This window comes from Phalacrocorax aristotelis, chromosome 3, assembly GCF_949628215.1.
Source record: "Phalacrocorax aristotelis chromosome 3, bGulAri2.1, whole genome shotgun sequence".
NCBI classification, from domain to species: Eukaryota; Metazoa; Chordata; class Aves; order Suliformes; family Phalacrocoracidae; genus Phalacrocorax; species Phalacrocorax aristotelis.
In genome coordinates this window covers 115172468-115185511 of record NC_134278.1, presented here as the reverse complement: position 1 = coordinate 115185511, position 13044 = coordinate 115172468, and the positions used below count along the sequence as shown (strand labels likewise).

The 13044-nt window shown below is 49.5% G+C and overlaps 1 protein-coding gene across 2 annotated transcripts in view; it reads right to left on the bottom strand.

Moving 5' to 3' along the window:
• Positions 1-651: 651 nt before the first annotated feature.
• Positions 652-13044, bottom strand: part of MDGA1 (MAM domain containing glycosylphosphatidylinositol anchor 1) — a 158388-nt gene continuing 145995 nt past the window's right edge. For both annotated transcript variants that reach the window (XM_075089147.1, XM_075089148.1), the window contains one exon: positions 652-12143. In XM_075089147.1, the coding sequence (XP_074945248.1) occupies positions 12052-12143 (92 nt within the window). In that variant the 3' untranslated portion in view covers positions 652-12051. The remainder of the gene's footprint in view (positions 12144-13044) is intronic.

Here is a 13044-nt window from a genome sequence, read left to right as displayed (position 1 = left end):
AACACTGTATGCACCACGTGGGCCATGGCCAGCATTGCCCATTCTCTGATGGGTCCATGGAGTAGCTGGACACATGCTGGAGATCCTGTGGTGGATGGGAGTACCACAACAAGGGACCTGGTCCCACACTGACAGCCCATGGCTGCTGGCTTGTTTCACACCTACTAGTTTTAGAGCTGCTGCCCCATCTACTCTCCTTTTGGGATAGGTCAAGAGCAAGGGACAGAAGAGGACTAGCTGTGCTTAGCGGCAGCAGGAGCCAGCAGCCTCAACAGCTGCAGGCCTGATGTAGGAAGGAGAGGTCTGGGCAAGATGGCAGCAGCCTAGGGCACACCACGGGAAGGCTCTGTGCTGCCCACCCTGTGCTCCCTTCACAAGGCTCCCCCAACATTAAGTCCCCAAATCTGCCCATGACATGTCCTATGCCCAGTCCCATGGTGGGGTGATAGGGTTTGTAACCAGACATTTTGGGAAGACCCAAGGGTCAAACACGGACACGTACCTCAGTGTTAGGCAGAAATAGGATCTCCCTGCCCCAGCCAGTGTGAGCACAAATTGCAGGCTGCACATTGTCATCCAGCCCAGCACAGAAGGACACGCAGGCTCACCCACTTGAGTACTGCAGCTTTATTTGAATGAAACAATCCACATTGAGCTTCTATAGGTTACACGGTGGGTGCATCAGGGTTGGGGCAGCGGGATGGGTGAGGCAACGCTTATAAAACATCTCACCCTGTTTAAAAGGTTCAGTTCAGTCCCTTTGTGTTTTGTGCTTTTAACATTGTGGACGGCTTGGTATCGTGGTGGCGAGAGGGTCCCAGCTCCACTCAATGATGGCAACGGCACCCTATGAGATGTGGAGTGGGGATGGGACAAGACGTGGTGGTGATGAAGGAGGTGGGTGGAGAATGGGGATCTGCCCCAGATCCTCACCCAGGATACTGATGGGAAAAGAAACAAGAGACACCAGAGGACCCCCCATCCTCCATAGTATGCCCAAATACACAAAGTCTCTATGTAGCTCCTTTTGGGGGGGTGCTTCTAAATGCTTCTGTCAGGTCAACGTATGAATATTTTCTACTGGCCTTGATGACCTGGAAGCATGAGGGTGATGTAGTCCCACTCGCACTGGATCCCACTGAAGTGGCTCACTGTTGGGCCTGAGCTGGTTCTCCCTGCCCCTTGCAAGCTGAGGTTGGGATTTTGGTGTGATCCCCTTCTATGGGATCCAGGGGTGAAGTCTGCTGCTGATCTCTCCAGGCTGGAAATGAAACACTTGGTGAGGATAAGTATGGAGTGGGGGACAGACTGAGGAAGTGTGGGAAACACTATCTGATGCTTACTTCTGGCCAAAGGCAGGAGGTACTGCAGTTGATTCCCCATGAGACAGTCGTGTATTTGGTGACGGCCCCTTTCCTCCGCTATGTGCATTGCAATAGAGGCAGGATGGTTCTGGCTGGGAAAAAAGACCTAAGCAAAACCATGCTGGCACCAAATTTTCCATCCCACCGAGAGATTAGAGATTGTTGCCATGCTTTCAGGCAAGGAGTGTGACCAAAACCACAAAGAAGAACCATGTACCTGTAGCATCCACAGCTTTTGGGGAATGTCCCAAGTGATGAATGCATGCTGTAGAGCCCTCTGGGGTGAGATGGTCTAGAAGATCCCTAGAACTGGGAAAACAGGCCAAACTCATCTATTTGAAAGCACTGACACTAAGCCACTTTACCCAGCATTAGTGCCACCAGTTACATCAATGCACTGAGAAGCTGGGGATGGGCAGCAGAGAAGGACAAACATCAAGGTTTGATGAGGGGAAAAGGTCACCTCCAGCAAACTCTGAGTCTTCTTGTCCCAGGATGTTACATACCAGGGCTCCAGGAAACAACTGAATAAATGCACAGGAAAGCTCCTTTGCTCCCAGTCTGTAAATACCTTCCTCCATTGGCATCTGAATTTTCCCAGGGAAACCTCCAGCACTCACAAGCCCCTTGCTGCTCAGCCTCTGTGTGGTACATGCTGCTGTCTATACAAAAGACCTAAGTACTGCCCCCAGTCAATGCCTGTGGCATTTCAAAGGCAGAACGAAATCAATTTTCTCCTCTCACCACAATTTAGGGGCTGTCTGAGCTGACCATGATGCTATGGCCCCTCCTGGCTGTTGCTCTGTTTATTGATACCCATAGCTGGTTCTCAAGAACAAGGCCCAGTGAGACAAGATATACCAAATGCTCCCACCTTGGAGGATGCACAGGGTTGGGGTGTGGACAGTGGGAGAAGGGAAAGGTGGGGACTGGACAGAGATGCTGCTGCCTCCAAAAGGGGCTTCCAAGTCCTGTCTCTTCCCTGCTGCATTGCTGGCATATGCAACACACCTGCACCAAACCCAGAGTTTTCAGCTCTGATCCCTTTACACACTGCTAAGATAAACCCCTTACCAGCACTGGACCTACACAGCGCAAGCAACACATGGAGACAGCTTCATCTCAGTGCCACATTATATACCACAGCCGCCAAAAGAAAACCAGTTGGTGCCTGCCTGCAGAGGCTGCGGTGCAGATAGGGAAGTGGGGCTGCACTTGCTTGTAACTAGTTTGGGCTCAGCCTGTGCCCTGAACAGCTGTAACGCTGAGAGCAAAGGAGTCACTGCTCACCCACAGTGGCTAAGCAGGACTGCTGACATCTGGCATGTCCAGCTCCTACCCAGGGCCTGTCTTTGCTGATTATGTGAGGCATACCATAGCTAAGCAAATTTTGAACATCTAAGAATAACTCTCCATTATAACAGCTGGGTTTTATGCAACTGAAAGCCACTTCGCTGCCTAAATGGCAGGACCAGAGCCCAGCTCCCTCAACCAAAGTGGACCTCTGTTGGCTAGCAGCAGCAGCGGGTCTTTTATCTTCCTGCAGACTTGGCTGGTAGACAGGACATATGCATATGCAGGGCTGTAGAGCAGCCAGGTACCCTTCACTTGGCTCAGTGCTTCAGGCAAGGACCTGGCCATTACAACATAAAGTACATCCAGCTCTGTGAGATCTGGATGCCGGCACTGCTGGGGGTACCAGCACTGTGTGAGGGCTGTCCAGCTGCCCCTGTACTATGCTGAGTTTAGACCACCCTAGAGGTAAAAAAATGCCACTGTAAGCCAAGCATGCATAGCCAAATTCTCCTTTAGGACAACAGATAATGGAAGCACAAAATTTTGCCTTCCACAGGAGCAAATGGTTTATAGGCCATACCAAATCCATGCAAAACCTGGATTTACCACAGACCTTCACAGCTCTCCACAAAAAACTCTATTCACCAAGCTCTACCTTTGCTACAGCTGCCAGCAAAGGTGGCATCTCTCCCTCTCCCGTTCCCTTGTTCTTTGCCCCATGCTGGAGAACCCACGCCATGAAAGGCAGCAGAGGAAAAGGCAGTGCTCGTGTGCTGGGACCTGTGTGCTGCCTCCCTTCGCAGCTTCCCTGAAGGCTCACCTGTGTGGGCACAGTGGGTTGCTCAGCTTCTTCATGCACAGATGTGCTGAGGATCTGGAGCTGGATCAGCACATTTTACTAGTACAGGTCAAGCTGGGAAATCTGGTCTAAGGGCTTTCTTTAGCATCCATCGCCTAGCATCTGAGCAGCTGCACGTCAGAGCCCATTGCCTGCCACTAGTGAAATGAAGGGCAATGTGGCGTTGAGCTCATCTTTCCCCTCTCCTTTTCAAGAACATGAACAAGATCTCTTCCATCCTCTCAGCCACCCATGGGGGTATTGTGAGGCCTCTTTTGCCTCTGAGAAAGCCAGGATGTGACCCACACTAGTCCCTGATGGAGCCAACACATGCCCTTAAGTGCTCCTGTCTTCCTGCTCCACCACCACCACCCAGGCAGCCCCCTCGTCCCCTCAGGCTGTGCCAGGCCAGGGGGAAGCAAGACGGAGAAGCTGCCAGACCAGCTCTAGGTGATGCAGAGTGCAGTAAGTGCCAGAGGCAGTTATCAGGGGGACCAAGCCCACCATCCCCTGCAGCCACACAGCACAGGAACACAGTGAGCCCTGCTAACCTGATTCCAGACTCTGGACAGAGCCTCTCTCCATTTGAGGAAAGATGCTTAATGGCAAAGCAAGGAGCACGCACCTTATACCCAACCCAGGGTCTAGATGTCAGACACATACCTCAGACAAATGTAGCAGGATGGCACTGCTCTTCCACAGGCAAGAGGTGTCCTGGAGACTACAGGTCCCTGCAAGCTGCATCCCCTCCCTCTCTGGAAAGGCAGTTAGGCCATGAAGGTGGCCCTGGGCTGTCTTGCAGTATTCCTTGGGATGTTTAAGTCCTCCTGGGCACAAGTGGCTGTCTCTGGTTTGATGTGACCATACCAGGCTGTAAGTACCCATTAGAAGACCCCAGAATCCCCGTTGTGGGCTAGGTGGTGGCAGATGGTGAGCCAAACTAGCATGTGTCTTACTCCCAAGGGGAGTACTGACAAACATATCTGCCACAGCTATCATTTGGGATGCCAAGTGTACCAGGGCTATTCAGCTCCCTGCTGGCAACCATGAGCTGCCAGTTATTACCATAGAATATAAATTGGGCCCTGTTAAAACGTAATTTCCAGAGCTCTCTAGCACTTCATTTTTTTTGCAAATGCCTTTTGTCTGCATTAAATGCCTTCCCAGGCTGAGCCAGGTAAGTAGTTATCAGTGGGGCCAAGCAAATACAAATGGTGTCAACACCTAGCTTCTCCTGCAGCCTACACGGGGTCCTGCTGCCGTACGCTTGCTGCCCCTATGAACAGGGGTGCACCCACATTGAGGGCAGCCTGGAAAAGACAAGATGTCAGGGCAGTTTAATGAAGAAAGAGTGAGGGACCAAAACTGGCCTCTGCCAAAGCCAGGAGTGTGAGAAGGCCTCTCTTTTGCACAGGAGATACTCACAATGCAACTTCTTGTCCTCACTAAAAAGCAGGGTCCTGCTCCCTGGGCGCAAAAGCTTGGTGCTTTGGTACTGTGTCCCACCGTGTTGTGGTTTTACCCAGAAGTCAGCTAACTGGCTCAGGTGGATCTGGACTGGCTACATATGGGTGAATTATTTATAGCTCAGTGGGCCCATGACACCTCAGGCCTTCAAGGAACACAGGTTATCCATGAATGTGAAACATGAACTGCAGTCAAGCAAGCCATGCGGGTAAAGCCTCTGTGGTATGGAGGATGATGGCTGAAATATAAATATGGGGAGGCCTGGCAGATTGATTATATCACACTCCCACAAACCCAGCAAGGCAAGTGCCATGTGCTCACCATAGTGGAAGCAACCACTAGACGGCTGGAAACATATCCCGTGCCCCATGCCACCACCTGGAACACTATCCTGAGCCTGGAGAAGCAAGTCTTACGGTGACATGGCACCCCAGAAAGAACTGAGTCAGACAACGCAACTCATTTCTGAAACAACCTCATAGACACCTGGGCCAAAGAGCACGGCATTGAGTGGGTGTATCACATCCCCTATCATGCACCAGTGTCCGGGAAAATTGAATGATACTGTTAAAGCCTACGCTGAGAGCAATGGATGGTGGGATGTTCAAAGATTGGGATACACGTTTAGCAAAAGCCACCTGGTTAGTCAACACTAGGGGATCTGCCAATCGAGCTGGCCCAGCTCAGTCAAAACTTTTAGTACTGTAGAATGGGATAAAGTCTCTGTAGTGCATGTAAAGAAACATACTGGGGAAGACAGTCTGGGTTATTCCTGCCTCGGGCAAAGACAAACTCATCTGTGGGATTCCTTTTGCTCATGGACCTTGGTGCACTTGGTGGGTGATGTGTACCTCAAGGGGATTTGATTTTGGGTGAGAATAGCCAATGAATTAAATTGTAATATGTTAATTGCTATATAATACCGTGTATCATCATTTCTATGGTTGATATGCCATACCAACAGTATTACAGTAAGAATCACCTACACTAATGAAGAATGAACTTTGATGAAATGGACCAAAGTGCAGTGATGATAGAACCAGACAAGTGCAGTGATAATGGAACCAGAACTGACTTCAGCATGCAACAGTTCAAGACCACACACCATCTCTTCTGCCCTGAAGGACTCTTTTGACAGATGGAGCCTCAAGTCATGGACTAAATTAACTCAATGAAGATTTTACAGGGATGACCCGTAGAACAAGGGAATGATATCTGTGTTATATATCAAAAGACAGGAAAGGTGGTGGTGATTAACTCGGATGTATTGGAAAGAGTGGGACCTGGACATGATGTAGATGGTATAGAATAAGGGGTGGATACTGCCCTGGTTTTGGCTGGGAAAGAGTTAATTTTCTTCCCAGTAGCTGGTACAGTGCTGTGTTTTGGATTTAGTATGAGAATAATGTTGATAACACACTGATGTTTTAGTTGTTGTTAAGTAGCGCTCACACTAGTCAAGGACTTTTTTGCTTCCCATGCTCTGCTGGGTGCACAACAACCTGGGACAGAGCACAGCCAAGAGAGCTGACCCAAACTGGCCAAAGGGACATTCCATACCATATGACATCATGCTCAGCATACAAACTGGGGGGAGTTGGCTAGGGTGGCAGCAACTGCTGCTCGGGAAGCGGTCATTGGTCAGTGGGTGGTGAGCAATTGCCTTGTGCATCACTTATTTTGTATATTCTTTTATCATTATTATCAGTATTATTTTTCCCTTCCTTTTCTGTCCTATTAAACTGGCTTTATCTCAACCGTCAAATTTTACTCTTTTTTTTTCCTGGTTTCTCCCCCATCCCACTGGGGCAGAGGGAGTGCGCAAACGGCTGTGTGGCGTTTAGCTGCTTGCCAGGTTAAAACACAACGCACTGCACCCAGCTTAAAGCACGGAGCCCACAATGATGTGTCTCTCCATGCTGTTGCTAGGCTGTCCAAAGGCACCAAGGAGGCAAAGGGGTGCTGCAGCATTTCCAGGGAAAGGTGGGTATCTGCACGGCTCTGACAGATGAAGGAAACTGAAACAGCAACACCCTGCAGCAGAATCTCCCTAAGCTCTCTGCTATAAGGCAAAAGTTTGCCTCTTTGAATGGGGTGAGGTGACACCATTTGCCCCATCTAGGAGGGAAAATGCCCTGGTTCTTTTGTCTACCACTGCCTGGGGCAGGTGGGGTCCCTCAGGGCAGTGTGAAGGACCCCTGGCTATTCCGCAGGTAAAACTTGCTGCTTCAGCCTCGCTGACAGCTAGGGGTGAGTGGGGTTTCCTCCTGCCAACGCCTTGCACAGGGACTTGCTTCATGCTGGAGACAAGGCTCAGGGCAGCAATGGTGCGATGGAGGGATGCTTCTCCTACCAGCACTGCTTGCTGCTCCCAGTGACTGTCCCTCCCAGCCTGAGAAATGCAGGGCACCAACCCAAAAGCAGGGTGCTTCTCCTGGCACAGAGTGATAGGGACAGGCTGAGGAGGAGGAATCTGGACCCTGCTCTCCCTTTGGTACTAAAGCATTTTGTGTCATTATGGAGAAGCGCACCCACAGGATTTCATACAGAAAGAAATAAAATTTCTGTACGTTGATTAGCAATAGGGGATAAAATATGGTGTGTATCAAGTTTACTCTACTGATTCATACATCCATGAATTATTTTTGCAAGAAATTTACCAGCCTCAACATCTGACAACGCCCCCCCTCGCCCCCCACCTTTTTCCCTCATTGTCACCCTATTTCCTTCCAGAAGAAAGCTACTTCCCAGAAGAAGGGCTCCGTATCACTGCTGCTACAGCTGCTCTTCAGGCAGCGTGCTGTACAGCTTTGCTGGGGCAGCTCTGCATGCATGCCAATCACAACACTTCACTTTAGGGGTTTCCGAACCATTTGTGCACTACACAAAGTTTTTCATACAGATGAAACATTTTTCACTCCCATACAGCTGGAAAGAGTTGCACTCAGGCGTTCCAAATTACTTAACTCCACATCACATGAAACATATTATTAGTTCCATCGCTTTCCAGTGGCTGATCCATGTGGAAGAAACATAGTCTATTACTATTACCAGACAGGAGCTCCTTTTCAGAGCAAGCAGTAGGAATGGAAGTTCATATTGTTAAAAGCCATGAATTAAAGCCCTGTTGATGACCTGTTATTGGGACTTGCACTGAACTGTGGAAAATTATAATTAAAAAAGTATATTTTTCAGAATACAATGGACAACTACAAGAAGAGGTTTCAAATGAAAGTTTCTTTGTAAGTCCCACTTGTAACTACACGGTAGCATTCACTGCTTCTAATACCTACAACATATACCCAGGAGCCTGCACACTCACATAGTTTCTGTTTTATATCCAAAAAAAAAAAAAAAAAAAAGAAATCGAGTATATATCGGCTAACACCCACACAGCATTCTTCTTAATGTATTTCTACAACTACCAAGCAGAGGTCTCCTTGTAAATAAAAGCAGTCTCTTAAATTTATATTGCACTTTTCTTCTGCAGGGAATTTCATACTATGTACAGGAATAATCTCCACCATCACTGAAATGCAGCCACTTCTGCAGTGGAATAAAGCAGCTACTTGATAGGCACAGAGCGACATAAAACATCAGGAACAGAAACATAATGTTGGAACTGCAACAGATATTTTAGAAGACAGTCTGTAATTAAGTTTAAGGACTGTAATTTAGCCAGAACACCATGAAAAGTGTGAGGGGATCTTTAATTGCAAGGGGTAAGGAGCATGGCTTTATATTTCACCTGGGATGCATTACCACTGCAAGAATTGCCCCCCTCAAGTGTGGGGTAGTAAACCACAAATACCACTACCCCCAGAGAGGAGGGACACTGCCTCCCGCTCCCTGCCCCATCATTGCACAGCTTCTCATCCTTGCTGAAGTGCCTCCTTTCTCTGCTACACTCTCTCAGCACACCTGCCAGGGAAATGAAGTCCTTCCTTTCGTCCTTAGTACTTCTGACAAGCTGAGGCACTTGGGTTAACGACTCTCCCCCAAACTCACCACCAGCTGCTTTCTAGCCAGAGATACAGGAGCAGAGGTCTAAGTGGGAACGGGCTCCCTGAGACTTTTACTGAAGCTGATGGGCCCACACCTGACAGCAGGAGAAGGTTTCACCTCTGTCTGGGGCGATCTGCTTGCTCTGCCCTGGACCCACTGCCACCAATGGGCTTCTTCCTCTCCTGCACCGCGGGTTGGCTTGGTGAGGCACTTACATCCTTCCTCGCAGGAGCTGGCAGCAGGGCACAGACACCCTCCCTGCAGGTGTCCCTTTCTAAAAATATGGTGCCCCTTTGCTGACGCTTGCCTAACAGACAATGCTTTGTCTGTGATCTTGAGCCCTCAGGCTGCACGTCCCCACAGCACCTCTGCTGCCACTAAATATCAGCAAAACAAGCTGTGCAACTCTGGCTAAGCAGCCAGCAGAAGGGTCTCTGCCTCAGAGCCTAGAAGGTGACATGGTTGCCCTGGGCTACCTTTTACCGATGGGGAAATTCTCCTGTCTCCACCTTCTGCCCAGCAGAAGCCCCCTGGAACCAGCAACGTAACACAAATATTTTTCTGCTATCAGATCAGGAGCTTTCATGAAGCACCCAAGGGCCCCCAGAGAGCACCCTCTTTCCCCTAGGAGTGAAAGTGGACTCTTATCAGGTGTGGGGTGATGACTTCTGGCCTCCAACAAGCGTGGAGGAAAGGAATAGCATAGGACTGAAAGAACTCAGCTAAAAGATGGTGGTGGCACTGGCTGCCTGCAAAAATGGCAACAGACAGCAAGAATCTGAATTGCTGTCTGCACCCACAGCATCCCATAACACTGCCTGGCTATGGGACACAGCCACAGGTCTCCCAGTCAAATATGCAGTGTGATTGAGGTCTGGGCTCTGGAGGGGTTGGAGACAGAAAAGACACAGTTCTCATTCTCAGAAGTAGAGAAAAGCAACAGGAGCAAGGGAGACCCATATCATCCCCTGTCACTGTCTTGCAAGGCCTCCTGTGAAGGCAGTCCTCTTGTCCCTCAGAGCTGATGTCCTTTCTCTCTCTCCAATGGTGGCCAGGGAGCATTAGTGCAGCATTAGTGTTTCTGGGGGCTGAGCAATGCAGGAAACAGCTAATACATTCATGTGACTTTAGACAAACACAGTTCTCTCAGAGAAGCTGATATATTAATCAGAAATGAGTAAGGAGCATGAGTGCTGGGGGCTCTGTTGAGAGAGCTAGCTCATTGTACATCAGTGCTGCCCCAGATTTGGAGTTTGGAGGGAGTGTCCCTTAGGGGGAAGAGTCCCGCTTAACTGAACTGCCAAATTGTGTTCACAGTCATGTGATACTAACTCTGCCCTGTGCAGGGAGACAAGCCATGCGCAGAGCTGCTTCCAGTTGCAACAAGGCTATCACAGCTCCCACTTGGCTGGTGCAGGGCAGACCCTTCTCCTGGGGGTTCATCTGTAGCAGCACGTGCCTCCACCCCGAGGAGGTCAGGCCAGACCTGCTGCAGGTCTGCAGCAGAGAGAGACACCAGCTTTACGCTTTCATGATGCCGGCAGGAAAAAGGTGCATTTTCCCCATCCCTGTTCCCCTGTTCCTCAGTGGCAAACAGGGCCACAGTTCAGCACAAGTCCCTTTTTGGGGTCAAGCTTCCTGACTCCGTCCATCTTGCAGCACTTTCCTGCCTGTTCCACCTTTCAGCTCGTCTTCCCACTACTTTGGCAGTGGAAGCTGAGTGCCTGCAAGACCACACGTGCTGACAAAACTCAACCACCTCACCCCTGAGGAATGATGCTGTTGCCACACTTCACCCACTCTGCATCTAACGCACTGTGTGCGCTAAAAGGCCTCAGGAGATGAGAGGGCAGTATTGGAGCTGCCTGAACTGCTGGCCCAGGGGCTGGGTCATGGGCACAGGACCCGCTGTCTGACTGAAGAAGGTTTAAATGACTGACTTTTCCCATAATCCAAAAAGCTTGAGGTGGGGAAGTTAAGCAATGGAATAGAAGACCAAAATAAACAGGTAACAAAAGAGAGGCAGAGAAGCAATCCTGGGCTTAGGGCTGAGACGACTGTCATCCCAGCATTCACAAAGGGAAGCCAATGTGTAACTGCTCTCTGCTTCCCATTACATCCCACCCTGCCCCATCTCTCAGTCCCACAGAGACACCCTTCTGTCTGCAGCTCAGACCTGCTCTCATAGTTTCTCCACCCAGCAAGAGTGCTGAGAGAGAGAAAGAGGCGCTCAGAGGCCAACACTGCAGCCAGATCCAGCCAGGACTTCTCCACCACTCAGCGTGGTCCATGTGATGGGTCCATTCCTCCTCTATCTTCTTCAGGCTGATGGGTGAGAAGCACACAGCAGTGGGGAAAGGCCAAAGCAAACCACATGGGGCAATTAAATACATGAAAGCCTGGAAGATGCGATGGATGGAGACACTGAAGCACATGCGGTGCGAGGCAAGATGTTCTGGCCACTGGCACGCAGGGCAGCTGCTGCCCAAGGTTGAGGCTGGCGTTACTGCAGGAAGCTGCAGCTGGAGCGGGGCAGCCCCAGCCAGTGGGAAAGCATGAGGAGACAAGGGGAGTACTGCAGTATGTCATCCACCAAGCTGTGGGCTCTGCAGTAAAGAAGGTAACTGTTCTGGTAGAAATTTGTGCTTTAATATATTTTTGTTTGTTTAAAACAAGTTCCCACTTCCCTGAGGAAGCCCTGTCCGACATTCCCAAGGAAACATAGGGGTGTTCTTTTCCTCCTTCATTTGCTCTTCACATTTCTTCATTCCTTATTTTTTTGTCTTTCATTCCTTCTTTTCTTTGTGTTTCTGTTTCTTTCCTTCCTTCCTCTCTCCTCTCACGCACGTGCTTTAAAAAAAATTTTGCCTTTATTTTTAAATTTCGTTCTAGACATTAAGACTTTCTCAAGGAGTGCTCCAGTTCTGAACCAGATCCCTTTGCGTGGTCATGCCTGTCAGTCTTTGGTAACATATGGACACTTTGGTGTGCCAGTGAGGAGGGGAGGAAGAGGAGCAGAGGTGGCTGAGTACGAAAGGAGCAGGAATGTCTCAGTCCAAAGACAGGAGTGCTCGCTTGCCATCATCTGAGCAGCACGTAAAGGAAGAAAGTCAATGGGCCACAAAGACATGGGCTGTGCAGGGCCGGGACTCCGCTTCCTGGAAGAGCAACCGCTGCCAGCCGAAAAGAGAGAAAAAGAATTAGCGAGGGGATGCATCCAGACCTCATCAAACAAGTCAGTGCACATCAGTGCCTTTCCTCCCACCCCAAACCATGAAGCACCTCCCAGATCTACTGGAAGATCTTTCTAGCCTTCCTTGGACATTCTCAAGGCTTCCCCAAATTATTTCTTTTCTAATGCAGGAGAAAAGGTTGAATCTTACTTTTGCAATCCAACCCTCCTTACTTCCCTGGAAGAATCAACTTGAGTCAAACAAAAGTTTCTGCTTGTGTTTTGGTTACAGCTTGGCCATCCTAGGCTGAAACAGATCTTTAACTGCACCTGAAATTTTGAAATTTTTAGGGTTTTTGACCTTTTTGATGTTTTGTTTCCCCCTTCACCTTTGGAGTTAAGTAAATTGTTGAAGTGATTCTTCCTCAACCAGGTTTTTTTCCTTCAAAAATAAATAAGACAAATCGAGTCTTTCTCATAAGTGCCTGTCTGGCTCTGGTTTGCATACTCTGAACATCTGCTCTCCTGCCCACCTGAGGCATATTATCAAGGACACAGGCAGGACTAAGACATGAGGCACACCAGTGAATCCCACCCAAGGACTAATGCCCACGTACTGCTTATGCACTGTGCTATAGCTTCAACCTATGGTGCACCTCAGTGAGAGTGGGATTGTCTCCATTTCTGCAATTCTGGCACCAGGATGATGTGGATGGACTGGAAAGGAGCTGGTGGGATTTAGCTCAAGCACTCACTGTCAGGATTGGGAGGGAGGTGATATACGGCTTGGGTAGCTTGCTCCCATCCCCAATATGCAATACCCTGCCTGGCTGTGCCTCTCTGCTCAGAGGGCAATGGGAAGAAGCCCAGCCCTCCCTGGCTCCAGGCCCCAAAAGGGAGAT